Source organism: Urocampus carinirostris, chromosome 17 (genome assembly GCF_059441175.1).
Source record: "Urocampus carinirostris isolate Australia breed hairy pipefish chromosome 17, RoL_Ucar_1.0, whole genome shotgun sequence".
Lineage (NCBI taxonomy): Eukaryota > Metazoa > Chordata > Actinopteri > Syngnathiformes > Syngnathidae > Urocampus > Urocampus carinirostris.
In genome coordinates this window covers 26910293-26926053 of record NC_142365.1, presented here as the reverse complement: position 1 = coordinate 26926053, position 15761 = coordinate 26910293, and the positions used below count along the sequence as shown (strand labels likewise).

At 39.9% G+C, this 15761-nt stretch overlaps 1 protein-coding gene across 4 annotated transcripts in view; it reads left to right on the top strand.

Annotated features, from left to right (window-relative positions):
• The window catches only part of tmem132e (transmembrane protein 132E), a 508399-nt gene that overhangs the window by 354568 nt on the left and 138070 nt on the right, over nucleotides 1-15761 (top strand). The window contains exons 1-2 of one of the 4 annotated variants that reach the window (XM_088320487.1): nucleotides 5099-5544; nucleotides 10118-11075. In XM_088320487.1, the coding sequence (XP_088176613.1) occupies nucleotides 5466-5544; nucleotides 10118-11075 (1037 nt within the window). In that variant the 5' untranslated portion in view covers nucleotides 5099-5465. Of the gene's footprint in view, nucleotides 1-5098; nucleotides 5545-10114; nucleotides 11076-15761 lie in introns of those variants that run through there. The other 3 variants (XM_088320486.1, XM_088320489.1, XM_088320488.1) reach the window with 3 other exon arrangements.

Below are 15761 nucleotides of genomic sequence, written 5' to 3'. Positions count from 1 at the left end.
CTGCATCCTAATGGGAGAGTCGCGGGCTTTGGCATGAACGCAGAGCAGACAAACAATGACATCCGTGGGAGATTTAGAACTGTGGATGAAGAGGGGGAAGAAAAGCTTTGAGGCTCTTTGCTCGCTTGTGTGAGCAGACGTGATTCTTTTAAATATCTTCATCAAATTGCAGTGGCTGTTTTAAACCATTTTAGGAGGAAGTTTGCATTGTGATTAGCAAAATGATAATAATTGAAAAAGTAGATAAGAAAAAAAACCTTAAATCTCACTTCTTCCATAGTTGGATTTAGTTTTTGACGCATAATAAATCATATAACATCATAAAAAGTGACCTATGCAGAAAAGTGGAAAGACGCCATGTATTTATAATATCGGATTTATAATTTTTTTTTGTGTGCTGTGATTTGATTGTGCCTAAAACTGGCTTGCTTTCTCCTAAAACCACTGTCATCTTATTCAATACCCAAAACTAACATGGTCTTCACCAAAAATTAGAGTTGTCTACTAGGGGTGAAAGAAAGGGCGAAATTATTACATTGAGATAAAAAAAAAAGATATTACGATCCTGTTTTTTTCCATCATTTTTTAAGAAATGTTTATTTTGTGACTAATTAGATCATTTCGCACAATTGTTTTCATGCTTTACTAAAATAAGATAAATAAATTGTTTAGGAAATGTATCTAGCTCCTGTAAAAGGTTTAATAGAAATAGTTCAATTTTATTTCATTGTTTCTGTCAAAATTGGATTTAACATTCGGCATTAATGGAAAAACACTACCATTAGCAACAAGCGGCCATCATTACAATTGTAGCATTAGTAGCAAAAGCATGTGACATGCTAGGAGCTAAAATGATACTAGTAAACAATGTGATGCTCTTTTCAAATGTGACTAACAACTGTGTTAGCAAGAATATGAGCTAAATTTAAGCCAGGTTCTGCCAAAACAGAATAGTGTAAGCCCCAGGGACGATCTCACAAACTTTTTTTTTGGGGGGGGGGACGAAGCAATCTTGTTTTGGTCCTATTCAGACAAAAACTAGCGTCTTTTCCTACTTCAAAAATTGGCATTATTTTTTTAAGAAAAAACAAGCTAGTTTTCTTCCACACAAACTAGCGGGGCTGTATGTGGACCAAAACTAGCGTCATCATCTTCTACATGATAACTATTGTCTTGTTCAAAGAAAATTTGTGTCATTATCCTTTATATTATTTTACACCAAAAAACTTACATAAAGAAAATGAGCGTCTTCTTAATCGGCGTGGTGAATTAACATAGTTGTCTTTTACATAAAAATGTTGCCGATAATCTGACTGGAGAGGTAGAGGAGAGGTCTTTTACTACACTGAAAACTTGCGTCTTCTGCTGTGTTCAAAACTAGCATAATCTACCCAGCCAAAAATTTGAGTTGCTATCTTTGTCATCTTCCTATTGAGTTACGAAAGGTAGTTCAGTCTTTTTGAATGATTAAGCCGGGTTCATAAATAAACATCAAATAATGTGCATGAATGGAACACTGTGTAATATTTAAACACAAGATTTCGCTGTGTGGTGCGACTGAAAAACGAGTGCTCTAAAACATAGGGAAGAATACAAACAATTGACACTCCAAGTCACCGACCCGCACCCTTTTTCTCATTATATTTTTGCTCAGCCTTTCACGAGGTTTTTGATTTTGTGGGGTACCCCTAGCAGCAAAATGGTGTAAAATCATGTCAGCTCCCTCTCTGTGAGCCTCATTTTATGTAAAATAAATACAAATTTCTCAATCTCTGGGTATTTTTACAAGAATGCTTGTTATTTAACTCAATATTCCCTCTAACGGGCATTGTGTAAAATTTTGCACATTCTTGTTTTTTTTTTAAAAACCTGAATTGTGCGACACAGTTCTAAGGTCTTGGGAACCTCCTTTGTGGGTTCAAATCCAGCTACTGGACTTCCTGTGCGGAGTTTGTATGTTCTCCCCGTGCTTGCGTGGGTTTCCTCCGGGCACTCCGGTTTCCTCCCACATTCCAAAGACATGCATTTCAGGTGGATTGTCCCTAGGTGTGAATGAGCGAGCGAGTTGTCTGTCCCTGTGTGCCCTGTGATTGGCTGGCAACCAGTTCAGGCTGTCCCCTGCCCACTGCCCCATGATTGCTGGGATGGGCTCCAGCACCTCCGCGACCCTACTGAGGATAAGCGGTGCAGCTAATGAGATGAGAGATATTGAGCTGTTAATATTTATATTTAATAACACGAGGCTCACCTAGAGGGAGCTGATGTGATTGTCTGCCATCTTTTTGCGACAGGTATACACAAAAAAACAAAACAACATTTGGAAGGCAGGGCAAAGAAATTGAGAAAAAAGGGTGTTGTTCGGTCACTTCAAGTCTTGGTAGTTTGTATTCTTGCTTGTGATTTGTAGCACTTGTTTTCTGTTGCAAAATACAATACAGTGACAACTAGTGGTCAAATAATACACACTGTCCCTTCAAGAACTCATTTTACCCTTCTGCCATCAGACTCTCAAACGGCTGCTGATCGATCGAACAATACACTACAGACACTTTATTACACTACAGTCACTTTAAACTGTGTTTTATCTTTATTTTTATATTATTGACTTAACTCATCTTGAGTTAATCTTGTATTTTTATCTATTAAAAAAATTCGTAATATTGTTTTATGCATACATGTATATAGTTTCTAAGTTTTGTATTCTTACACTGGCAACTGTGTGGACAGCAAAGTAAGAATTTAATTGTGCAGGGAAACGAGGTTCTTTACTGTGTATATGACAATAAACACATTTTTGGCGATTTATATCCAGGAGAAACTTAAAGTTCCGTAAGTAAATTTGATACCTGCAAAAAGTAGCCTCGCTTGCTCTTTCTCTCTCTTTTTTCCCCTAGATTCGAATTTGCCTCTGCTGTCAACCTTGACTCATTTGCACAGGGAGGTTAATGTTATGTTCCCACACTCACTCTTTCTTTTAAAATGGGAATTCCAAGCATGTGAGGTGTCACTTTACTCCCCTACTACCTTTTCTGTTCCCTTCACAACAGTCTTGGAATTCTCACAGGATCTGAGGAGGAGAAGCCCGGTTAATTCGTCAATAATCTTGATCTAATCCTGTTTTCTTCTACCTTTCTACAACTGCCCTGGGGATAGAGTACCCCACTGTTAGTCTGAACACAGTAAGGGTGGGCAGATTGTTCCAAAATTCAATATTATTGATACTGAGTGAGAATGTGGATTGGATCAATACTATTGTCTAAGATTGATACTTCCCATTTTAACTCTGTCTACAGTAATGTTGCTTCATTGTCAAAAAAACATAGAACATCTGGAGAGGGATGGGCGCTGTATTTGCCCAAGACACACGACAGGAAATGGTGCCCCTATTAACCTAGCCACTAGGGCCAAGTGCTTTAGGGATCCAATCAACCAACCAAGATTACAAATGTATTATAAATTTCAAATTTGATCCAATAGTGGTGACATTTTCTTTCCACTACTGGTTTCATTTTCAAAATATTGTGCGACTTTAATGGTAGGAAGAATATCCGAATATCAGTAGGGAGACATTACGTGTTCCTGTACTCTGTGCTTAAGACGTTCCACCGTAAGTAGATATAATCACACCCACCCTCCGTTCATGTTGTATTCAGTCTTGTGTTGCTGGTGGAATGAAGGTCACAAAATGTTGAAAGAGTCATATTGGACCAAAAAACAAACAAAAAAAAAACAAATTTGTCTGGAGACTCAAAAAATGAAAAGCCTTCTATGAGTCTTACAATGAGGCAACACATGTTGTATGTATATATGCAAGTGAACTTCTCGCTCTGGCCTCCACTCACCAGGTAACAACAGTATGAATGAATGGTCTTTATTTTCTATATGTAATAGAAACCGTAAGGAGCAATGAAGGCAGTGCCCGGCGAGATCTATGATAGCATCGAGTTGAGCCAGGTCTCTGTGAGGATTTAAAATAACAATCAATTTTCCAAAAGGTGTATTTCCTGGTCTGATTGCCCGTGCATCTCAGGGTTCATTTTAATATTTTTTTAGTGGCCTTGTCCCTCTTCACCTCAGTGAGCTGCTTCGCCGTCATGTTTCTGCTCGGTACCTCAGATCAGCCAATCAGCGGCTGCTGGAGGTACGGAGGTCTAAGGATGTTTAGAGGGGATAGAGCCTTTTCTGTTGCTGCTCCCATACTTTGGAACAATTTGCCCTTGCACACCAGACAAGCTCCCTCATGGTCCATTTTTAAAACTAGTCTAAAAACCTACTTTTATTCCTTGGCCTTTGACCCAACATTAGATTTTCCATCCATCCATCCATTATCTGCACCGCTTATCCTCAGTCGCGGGGGTGCTGGAGCCCATCCCCAGTACTCTTCGGGCAGTGGGCAGTGGACACCCTGAACTGGTTGCCAGCCAATCGCAGGGCACAGAGAGACAGACAACTCACTCAATCATTCACACATAGGGACAATTCGGACCGGCCAATTAACCTGATATGCACGTTTTTAGAATGTGGGAGGAAACCGAAGTGCCCGTAGGACACCCACGCAAGCACGGGGAGAGCATGCAAACTCCAGGAAGGCTAGCACCTGGATTTTTAACCCATGACCTCAGAACTGTGACACACATGCGCTAACCACTGCCATGCCTTGCTGCCCACATTAGACTTTCTTCCTCGTTCATTTTATTTCATTTTTTTGTGTTTTCTATTTTCAAATGTTTTCTTTATTATAGGGTATATTTAAGTTTTTTTTTGTGTGCAGCACTTTGTATTCAGCTTAGGCTGTTTGAAAGCGCTTTATTAATAAGGTTGAGTGGGTTTGACGTCATACAAAAACTTTTAATACAAATGTATTAAAACAAAAATATTTTCCCCTTCCCCATATTTTTCAATTTTGTAAAGAATTTTTGGGAAAGCGCGAGGAAGCCGCTCGGCAGCGCTAAGGAGCCGCACGCGCCCCCTGAACCACGGGTTGTGGACCCATTCTAATCCTTTTTCTTCTTCTACTTTTCTACCTCTGTCCTGGGGGTGGAGTAACATCCCCCTTCGGTCCAAACACTGAGCTGTGTGAGTGAGTGCAGCCGGCTAAAGAAACGAGGTGTGGTCGTGATGGGGCGACGTCCCGACGCTTTGTCTGCGGCACTGCCCACCACGAGCTGGGGGGAGGTGGTGGGGGACTCAACTACAAGCCGGCGTCTGCACTGGTCACATTGCCGTGGGAGCCACACGCCTGCACTACACACACAAAGACATCCAGCAACAAGCGCTTGAAGCAAGAATTTAAAAGCCTCAACTCGGACTAAAAGACAACGAATCAGGCAGGATTTTGGTTGCCGAGAAACTGGACCAAAGCGCGCCGGTTTGTTTGCTAAAGAGCAAAAACAAAGAAAGTTCCCAAGTCGGGGCTGACGAGGACGGAAAAAGGGGGATGTGCTTTTCATAGTAAAACTTGGAATATGGGACTTTTCATCCATGACTTGGACCCCGGGGACAACAAATCTCGGGTTTTCCCTCACCTCTGGATCGTATTGATAAGTATGTTGACAATGCGATGCTAGGCAGCTAAGTGCTAGTTTAGTTTAGCTGTCCTGGGTCTGGTTGATGAGTTTAACTTAAAAGTGTGTTGCTATTTTGTTTTCTTTATTCGTTTATGGACAGCTTGTGTGAGTTCACGTATGTCAGCATGTTTGGTTACTCAGCACCTGTATCGCTAACACGTACTTTAAGAGGGATGATGCTCTAGTATCGGACCCTGTACCGGTCCGTCGTGGTGAAGAGGGAGCTGAGCCGAAAGGCAAAGCTGTCGATCTACGTTCCTACCCTCACCTAGGGTCATGAACTGTGAGTTATGACCGAAAGAACACGATCCCGGATACAAGTGGCTGAAATGAGTTTCCTCCGCAGGGTGTCTGGGTTCTCCCTTAGAGATAAGGTGAGAAGCTCAGTTATTTGGGAGGGACTCTCTGTAGAGCGACTGCTCCTCTGCATTGAGAGGAGCCAGTTGAGGTGGCTTGGGCATGTAATAAGGATGCCTCCTGGACGCCTCCTTTGGGGTGTCCCACCGGCAGGAGGCCCCTGGGGCGACCCAGGACACGTTGGAGAGACTCTGTCTCTCCTGGCCTGGGAACGCCTCGGGATCCCGTCGGATGAGCTGGAGGAGGTGGCCGGGGATAAGGACGTCTGGGCTTCCCTTTTGAGGCTGCTGCCCTCGCGACCCAACCCTGGAAATCGGTGGACAATGAATGGATGGATGGATGGATGGATGGATGCTCTAGTAAACACATCATTCTCGCAGGTCATTGTTGAAGAAGTCCAGTTGTATTGTAAAATTTGTTAACAAATTGGTGGAAATAGGTATAGTAGTGGGTCACCAAACTTTTTGAAGCCGAGAGCTACTTTTTTTTTTTAACTTTCCAGCGCATAGGGCTACCAGTTAGACAAGCATTTCTGAAATACCAAATTGTCTTGTTGTAACTATGTGGCTAAGTTATTACCATGTGATTAGAATTGGGGTTTAATAGTCTCAGGCAAGCACTAAAGCATCTGTCTTGTATAAAGGCCCTGAGTAATTTGACATATACTGTATACATTCTAAGTTAATTTAAAAACAATGGGAAAGAATTAATCATGTTTTAAAAGAAACTGATCATGTACATGATCCTTTTTTCATTTCAGTCAGAAATCACATTTACAAGAAAATGCAATGACCCATCACTGGCGAGCTATTTTCAGAAGGCTACTGGTGACCCCTGCTGTATTTTGACATCGTATTTGTATGTTTAAAGGACTTATCTTTGTTGTAGCAATAAATGGTCTGTTTTAGTAGGTAGTTTGCTAAGTGAATTGATGCTATTTGTTTGACATTAAACCTCACGTGTTTGTTCAAACAATATAATCATCTTGGTTTTATCACTTCAACTATTTTTTTAGAACCTGAACCAACACTTCTTTGTTTACATCATGTGAAAGAAACTAGGTTTGCGCCACTAAGTGATAAATTACTGCAAAAGTACTTGCTTTGTTTGACAAGTGGCACAAATTGATTGATTGACAACTTACGGATTAGTTGCTACCAAAACGTGTTGCTGGGTTGAGTTTAGTTTAGGCTAGTTATCATTAGATGTATACAAAAATACTTTTGAGATTATGGGTTTAAGATTAAGGGCTATACAGATAAATGTGACTTGACTCTTAATTGTAAAATTTGGATTGTATTACGTGAAAATGAACCTTTGCATGTCACCTAGGTGCAACACGAAATTGACTACCATTTATTTATCATTAGTATTTTTAGTATTCATTTATTTTTCCATTAACAAATGTCATTTTTTTGTCGTCTATTATATAAGATATTTTAGCTTTCTAAAATTTCATGTCAAGGCGTGTCCTGTATGAAAACCTACGTCACAATTTGTTAAATATTAATCTTTTTAAATATCAAATACCCACATTTTTGGCTGTAGGGTTTTTTTTTTCATATTTATGTTTGTTTGTGGGGTTGTTTTAATTGGGAAAAAAATAATTGTGTTTGAACAGCCATGCTATTATTTTGGCATCAGCGGTTTGCACCAGATTTTCTGTTCCGAGGCGGGCTGAATCAGTAAAAGAATGTCTACTCCGAATTTTTCTGAATCATTCAGCCCACATTGATAATCTTCCCTACTTATTTATATACATAGTGCTGTTCAAACTAATAGCAGTGCAATTTGACTTACTAGAATATCTCAGATTTTAGTATATTTACTATTGTTACATGCTAGACAAGTTACCAGTAGGTGCAGTAGATTCTCAGAAAACAAACAAGACCCAGCATTCATAATAGCACGCTCCGAAGACTGTGCAATTGGGAAAATAGTTCAAAGGGGTGTGTTAAAAAATAGCAGTGTCAGCTTTTGACTCTACAATCTAAAAACTATTTTGTAGTTGTTCACATCTGTGTGGCATTGAGTCAACCAACTTGTGGCACTTTACAGTTGTTATTTCACTCAAATGATTGCTAAACAGGGGCAGCACGGCGGCGCAGTGGTTAGCGCGTGTGCGGCACAGTTCTAAGGGCATGAGATTGAACCTCCTGTGTGGAGTTTGCGTGTTCTCCCCGTGCTTGCGTGGGTTTCCACCGGGCACTCCGGTTTCCTCCCAGATTTCAAAAACATGCATGTTAGGTTAATTGGCCGGTCTAAATTGTCCCTAGATGTGAATGAGTGAGTGAATGGTTTGTCTGTCTCTGTGTGCCCTGCGCCTGGCTGGCAACCAGTTCAGGGTGTCCCCTGCCCACTGCCCGAAGATGGCTGGGATGGGCTCCAGCACCCCGGCGACCCTACTGAGGATAAGGGGTGCAGATAATGGATGGACGGATCGCTAAACAACATTCCACAATTAATTTGCATATCTTGGTTTTGCTTCACAAACAGTATTTTTCATATCATCCCACAAGTTCTTGATTGGATTGAGATCTGGGGATTGATTTGGATGGCCACTCCATAACATAAATTTTATTGGTTTGGAAATAAAACTTTGCTCGTCTACTGGTTTGTTTTGGGACATTTATCTTGTTGAAACTCAAATTTCAAGGGCATTTCCTCTTCAGCATGAGGCAACATAACCTCTTCAATTATCATGACATATACAAACTGATCCATGATCCCTGGTATGCAATAAATGGGCCCAACATCAACGTAGGAAAAGCATGCCTATATCATGATAATTGCTTCACCATGCTTCACTGTCTTCAACGTGTACTGAGGTTTGAATTCAGTGTTTGGGTGTCATGTCACACACTGTCTGTGGCCTCTTGACCCAAAAAGGGCAATTTTACTTATCAGTCCACAAAATGTTCCTCCATTTTTTTAGGCCAGTTGATGTGTTCTTTGGCGAATTGTAAGCTCTTCTGCACACCTCTTTTTTTAACAGAGGGACATTGCGTGGGATTTTTAAAATTGAATTTGGTTAACACAGACATCCACTGACACAGCACTTTCAGGTAACTGCAGACTGTGTTTGATCGTCCTGGAGCTGATCATTGGTTGAGCCTTTGCCATTCTGGTTATTTTCTGGTCAATTTTAATAGTTGTCTTCTGTTTTCTTCCAGATGTCTCTGGTTCTTCTACCCATTTTAAGGCATTGGAGATCATTTTAGTTGAACAGCCAACTATTTATTTACACCTCTTTATAGGTTCTTCCCTTCTAATGAACTTTTTAATCAAAGAACGCAATTTTTCTTAGCAGTTTCTTGAACAACCCATACCCCTCAAATCCATGTCCAACCTGTGCTGGCTTCATCACCCTACATAGGCGCCACCCAATTCACACCTGATTCACACATGTTTTTGTTTTTTTTCTTCCCCAAAATTGATGAACCCATAGATTGGTTGCCACACTGCTATTTTATAACCCCTTAGAACTATTTGTCTAGTTATGCAGCCTTTGGAGCGTACCTATTATGATTGCTGGGTCTTGTTTGTTTTCTGAAAATCTATTGCACCTACTAGTAACTTGTCTGGCATGCAACTATAAAAATATACTAAAAGCCAGGGATATTCTGGTTAGTCACATTACACTGCTATTCATTTAAACAGATCTGTAAATGGCAAGGGCTCTGGTCATTTGTTGACAAAAAATGGGGGGAAACAGTTTTCATATTTGGCATTGTATGTGTAAACTGGTTTATTTTAAGAGTTGAATGGATGCAGTTAAACATCTGAACCAACTCAACAATCAATACAAAAACCACACTGCGATCTAGCGGACGGAGAATGGATTTGGTTTGCAATTATTAAAAAATTGTAACTTGAAAGGAATGACTTGGATACTCACTTCTTTTTCGAAATACTAAGAAATTTATGACGTCCTGGATTAAATCATCCAACGGGCCGGATCCAACCAGTGTGTTGTATGTTTGACAAGCCTGATTACATATTTCCACAATATGGACAAACTATGACCTGAATAGTAATTTATTTGTGTTCTTAGTATGTTGTAGTATAGTGATATAAATTAAAATATTTGTAATTTTCCTGATTAATTGATGTATCAGAATAATCAAAAATTGAGATTAAAACAATCATCTGCTTTATCCTTATTTTTAATGTTGTCCTGTTTTTCCCAGCAGCGCTGGCAGGAAAGGTGTCGCCGACAAGTTCAGATGCTCTCCTCAGTTCTTCGCCGGTCACAGCCAGTCCCTCACCACCAGCCGTCTACCTGCCAGCCAGCTTCAAGATGTCCAACGTGCAACTGGCTTTCTTCTTGCGTGAGGCGACTCGGTCATCGGAATCGAGCGTGGGGGGCAGCGGTCCCAGCGGCGGACACCCGCTGCAGCGCTCCGAGAGTTTTGTGGTTTTCCAGACCAAGGAGCTCCCGGCGGTTAACATCAGCTTGGGACCTTTCGCTCGTGACCAGACGCTGTCTAAGGAGCTTCTCCAGCCTACCAGCCCGCTCGACATCCCTGGCCAACTGACGGTCAATTGGAAGGTGCGCGCCTTCATTGTTCAGTCGCGGGTGTTCTCCAACAACCCTGCCGTCCAGGTGTTCTTCTACATCGCTGGCCGTGACTGGGACGACTTCAAGGCGCAGGACAAGCTGCCGTGCGTCCGCCTCCACGCCTTCCGTGATGTGCGGGAGATCAAAACATCGTGCCGCATGAAGGGCAACCTAGCTCAGTGCCTGGCGCAGCTAGAATTGCCCCCATCCTGGTTCAACGCCAATGTGGCCCCGCTTGGTCGCCGGAAGAGCCTGTCAGGCGGGGACGGACTCCTGGACGGGATGGCCAGTGAGACTCTGCAGGCTGAGCTCTACTACACGCTGCACGAACCTGACGCGGAGGGTGAGTGCGGCGAGGCGGCGGGTGCTGGCCGCCAGGGAGGCCGAGCGGAGGCGCTGTCGCAGCACCCTTTGCTGCGTATAGGGAGCATCAGCCTGTATCAGGCCAGCCGGGAGCAGCTGCTAGTGGACAAGCAGCTGGACAAGAACATGTTCCTCAGGCTCCCGGAGAAGCCCCTTAAACCTGGCGAGACACTCAGGATCTTCTTGTACTTGATGCCCAACTCCACTGTGGAACAGTTCAGCCTCAAGTAAGTCGCACACTTAAGCCCTGCTCTACACTTGCTCCACGGTGGTGTGAAATGTAAGGTGCGGGGGCCACAACCAGGCCCTAAGGAGGTTCCATCGAACCCGCGGTATAGTCATGTTACAAAAATGATTTCTAAAAGAAATGTCCATTGCCTTTCAATATTTTACTAATGTGTTGGTGCTTCTTTACAACACAAATAAGAAAAACATGATATATTGGTCATTCACAGCAGAGTATTGTGTCCCGTGCTACCAAATACTACAAATATTCTGTAGTGTACTACACCAGTTTATAGCAAATTAACAAAAATGCTTTCTGTACAACACCAAAAAATTATCAAACAATGCCCATTGACAGTGTTGATTGTGCCGTTATTCTTTATGGTGCATTAGTGCCATCTGCTGGACACTTCCAGTAACAGTATGCTTGATAAGTGTTTTCTTTTTAAGCAAAACCATTGTCTGAAAAACACTTTTGACTAAAAATCTTAAAATTCTCTTTAGCCATTCTGAAATATGATTTTGAATGTTTAGCAGCCCTGGGTGTCATTTCAATGATCTAGCTCACTTGACATCTAACAAGGACGTATGTGGCCATCAATGCAAATTTAGTTCGACTATCCTGCTCTACAAGTTCAAGTAATACCGGTGTGTGCTGGAAAGCTGATATCCCAACCAAAACACTTTTTAAGAGAAATAAACTAATTGTCTCTAAAACTTGAGAAGCTCACAAGCTAGAATTACTCTTGTTACCAGTTAATAAACATTGAAAATAGTCTTTAAAGGACCAAGGTTCTCTGAGAAAAACAACAACAAACACAGTTATTGTTTTTTACAGCATCCTGTCACGGAATAGCATTTTTGTTCAATTGCGAGTGTGAGCTTTTTTGGCTGTCCTTGGGGTTAACAAGTATCCACTGGTTCATCCTTAATCCATGCAAGTGTATTTCTATCTGCAGTAGGGATGTCCCGATACATTATTCACCTGATATTAGGATACAGGTGGCATCAGATGTGTTTGTACCTTCAGTATGGTAGATTAAGTTAAAACATAGGGCCAATCCTCTTTATTATTATGGCTGCACGGATGCTATTGGGAAATGTGAAGCACACTGTAAAGCGCTTTGGGAAGTCTTGACTTGAAAAGCGCTATATAAATGCAGATCATTTCATTTCATTTAATGTTTTGCTCCATTGGCATGCTGTAAATCGTGCCAGCATGTCTTTCCTTGCTATAACAAAACAATAGACGGACAACACGTAGCTGTTTTCAAGAAGCTCTTTTTAACCCAAATACTGTATATCAATGTCACTACCTTGAAAAAAGTGACTCGCCTAATTGATTACTGGATGATAATTGTGAAATTCATTGGTTTGGAGATGAGGCTAAAAGTTCCATAGGAACTTTGAATCTGTGCACTTTATATTTCAGGTCTGGAGTTAAAAAAAATCTGCATTGGTTCTCTGCATGGAACCCCCCCAAAAATCTCGAGTTATTATTCCGCAAAATTGCGTGATCATGCATCTTTTTTGCGTCAGCCAATCACAGCCCTGGAGAATGGAAACACTCTCAAAAATGCTTGTTCTTTATCTTGTATCCATAACGACTTTGATGACATTTCATTTAATATTTATGTTTTTAATATTTGTATCCACATAAAATAGCTCTAAAAGCCCATTAAAAAAATATAATACACAAGGGATTTCTGACAGATTCAGTACCGTAGTGATGGAATCTAAAATGGTCGAGTTGATAAGAATCCAGAATAGTAATGGATTGCGAGATAGAAGAGAAACTGGAATTTCTACAACAGCGATGTAAAGTAACAACTTGCGGATATGACTAGAATAGAACTATAGATTATAATGGAATTGCTGTGAAACATTATATGCATCGAGATTAGACGTAACACTCTAAGTTAAGACTATTAGGATAAATCAGAAATAGAATAAAAAGTAACCATTACAATGTAGTGCTTATTATTATAAGAAAAATGCAATTAAAAATAAATGCAGTAACATATAGCTGCAGCAATTTAAAACAATTCACAACAAGGTTTGTGTGTGCATATATACATATGTATGTATGCATGTATTTGTGTATATATACAGTGGCTTGCGAAACTATTTGGCCCCCTTGAACTTTGTGACCTTTTGCCACATTTCAGACTTCCAACATAAAGATATAAAGCTGTAATTTCTCGTGAAGACTCAACAATAAGTGGGACACAATCATTAAGTGTAACACACTTTATTGGATATTTTAAACTTTTTTAACAAATTAAAAAAAAAAAAATTGGGTGTAGCGCCACCTTTTGCTGCAATTACAGCTGCAAGTCCCTTGGGGTATGTCTCTATCAGTTTTGCACATCGAGAAACAAAGTTTTCAGTTGTTTCCACAGATTCTCAATTGGATTGAGGTCTGGACTTTGACCTGGCCATTCTAACACCTTGATATGTTTTATGGTGAACCATTCTATTGTAGCTTTTGCTTTATTTTTGGGATCATTATTTTGTTGGAAGACAAATCTCCGTCCCAGTCTCAGGTCTTTTGTGGACTCCATCCGGTTTTCTTCCAGAATGGTCCTGTATTTGGCTCCATCCATCTTCCCATCAATTTTAACCATCTTCCCTGTCCCTGCGAAAGAAAAGCAGGCCCAAACCATGATGCTGCTACCACCATGTTTGACTGTGAGGATGGGGTGTTGAGGGTGATGAGCGCTGCTGCTATTACGCCAAACATAACGTCTTGCATTGTTGCCAAAAAGTTCGATTTTGGTCTCATCTGACCAGAGTACCTTCTTCCACATGTTTGGTGTGTCTCCCAGGTGGCCTGTGGCAAACTTTAAACAACACTTTTTATGGATATCTTTAAGAAATGGCTTCCTTCATGCCACTCTTCCATAAATGCCAGATTTGTGCAGTATACGACTGATTGTTGTCCTATGGACAGATTCTCCCTCCTCTATATATATATATGGACACCCCTGATATATAATCAATTCAGTAGATCAATTTAGAATTTAAGTACCTTATTTTCTGTATTACTGTATAAGGCACATCGGGCAAAATAGCCTTTTGTAAAAGATTTCTCATATAGGGCACAACAGACTATAAGGCACAAGATATTAAGACTATCGTAATGGCGGTAGTTGCACAAAAAACATCAGAAAATAATGAAAACCTATTTCATGGAAAATCAATTAACCTTGTGAAATCTTTTTTCACCACTAAAATAGATGAGTTGATGAATGGTTACCGTATGTTGTAACATTCATTGCAAATCTCCTCAGTTGGCAGTAATAATTTGCTCATTTCAAGTATTATATTTGTTAGTATTTTTACGACAATTTTAACCTTTTATTTAGTAAAACCAGAACAATTATCTTTTGGAAATCTGTTGGCTAGACTTTCTCACTTACATTTTTTTACCAAAATAAGATAGATAATCCTCAAAATAAAACCCAAATGTACCATATATGTGGTAATATTAATCTTAAGTCTTATTTTTATATATGTTTATGTTTTTTCTCATTAAGCTAAAAGCCAATTTAAAATTGTAAGCAATTTTTCCCTAAACTATTATGTATTGGTTTGCTCGCATACTTCAAAACCGGAAAAATACTTTACAAAAGAAAAATATTTGCCAGTTAACAAGTTTCTACAAAATTGTGCCCATCATTTTTTTTTTTACTTCTTAAATTGTATTAAATCATTTTAAATCATATTTTCTTCTTGTTGATTTTTTTTTCTAGATACAGTGCATAACAATAACAATTTAATACTTTAAGCGAAAGTGTGTATTATTTAGTCGAAAAGAAAATTTTGTTCATTAAAAACCCCCCAAAAAAACCTATTGGTTTGAATAATAAGCAAAACATGAGCTATCATAAACATGCATTTTTAAATACTCTTAGGTCTAGAAATTTGCATTTGATTCACGTAACGTGAGGGTCACTTATAGGAACCTTATAAGAGTCTTCCTTGCTATGAGGGTACCCCCGAAAAAACAAAAACCTCATGAACGGTTGGATGAAAAACTAAAAATAAAAATATGGTTTAATAATTTTGAGTCTCCATAATTTGTATTCTTCTTTTTGCTTTTTAGCATACATTTGTGGTTGCACTACACAAAATAGCAACATTTGTTGGTCAAATAACGTGAACTGTAGAATCGGCATAAAGGCAAGAATTTGAATCCTGTCGTTTTTCCAGACGACAAGATCTATTGCAAAAATTGTGAAAAAGAAATAATTGATTATTTGCCCCAAAATATATTTTAGTGTGGTTAATCAAAAAAGTAATGATTGTGATTTGTCATACAGTATCTCACAAACTTGAGGACACTTCTCACATTTCTGCAGAGGATTCATTATAATGTTTAATAGCACATCAATGAAGGAACATCACAATGAAAAGAAGTATGTAAACAAAGACCCTGACTTACTGGAAAGATCCTCTGGTCTGATGAGACAAAGATTCATTTATTTGGCACAAATGGTGTGAAGCATGTGTGGTAGCAACCTGTTAAGGTGTACAAACATGTTTATGTCATGCCAAAAGTCAAGCATGATCTTGGGAGTGTAATTGTTTGGGGTTGCATAAGAGCAACTGGAGTTGGGGAGTTGCGTTTCATTGAGGAAAAACTTGAACTAAAGCATGTACTGTGAAATACTGTAGCAGAGAAT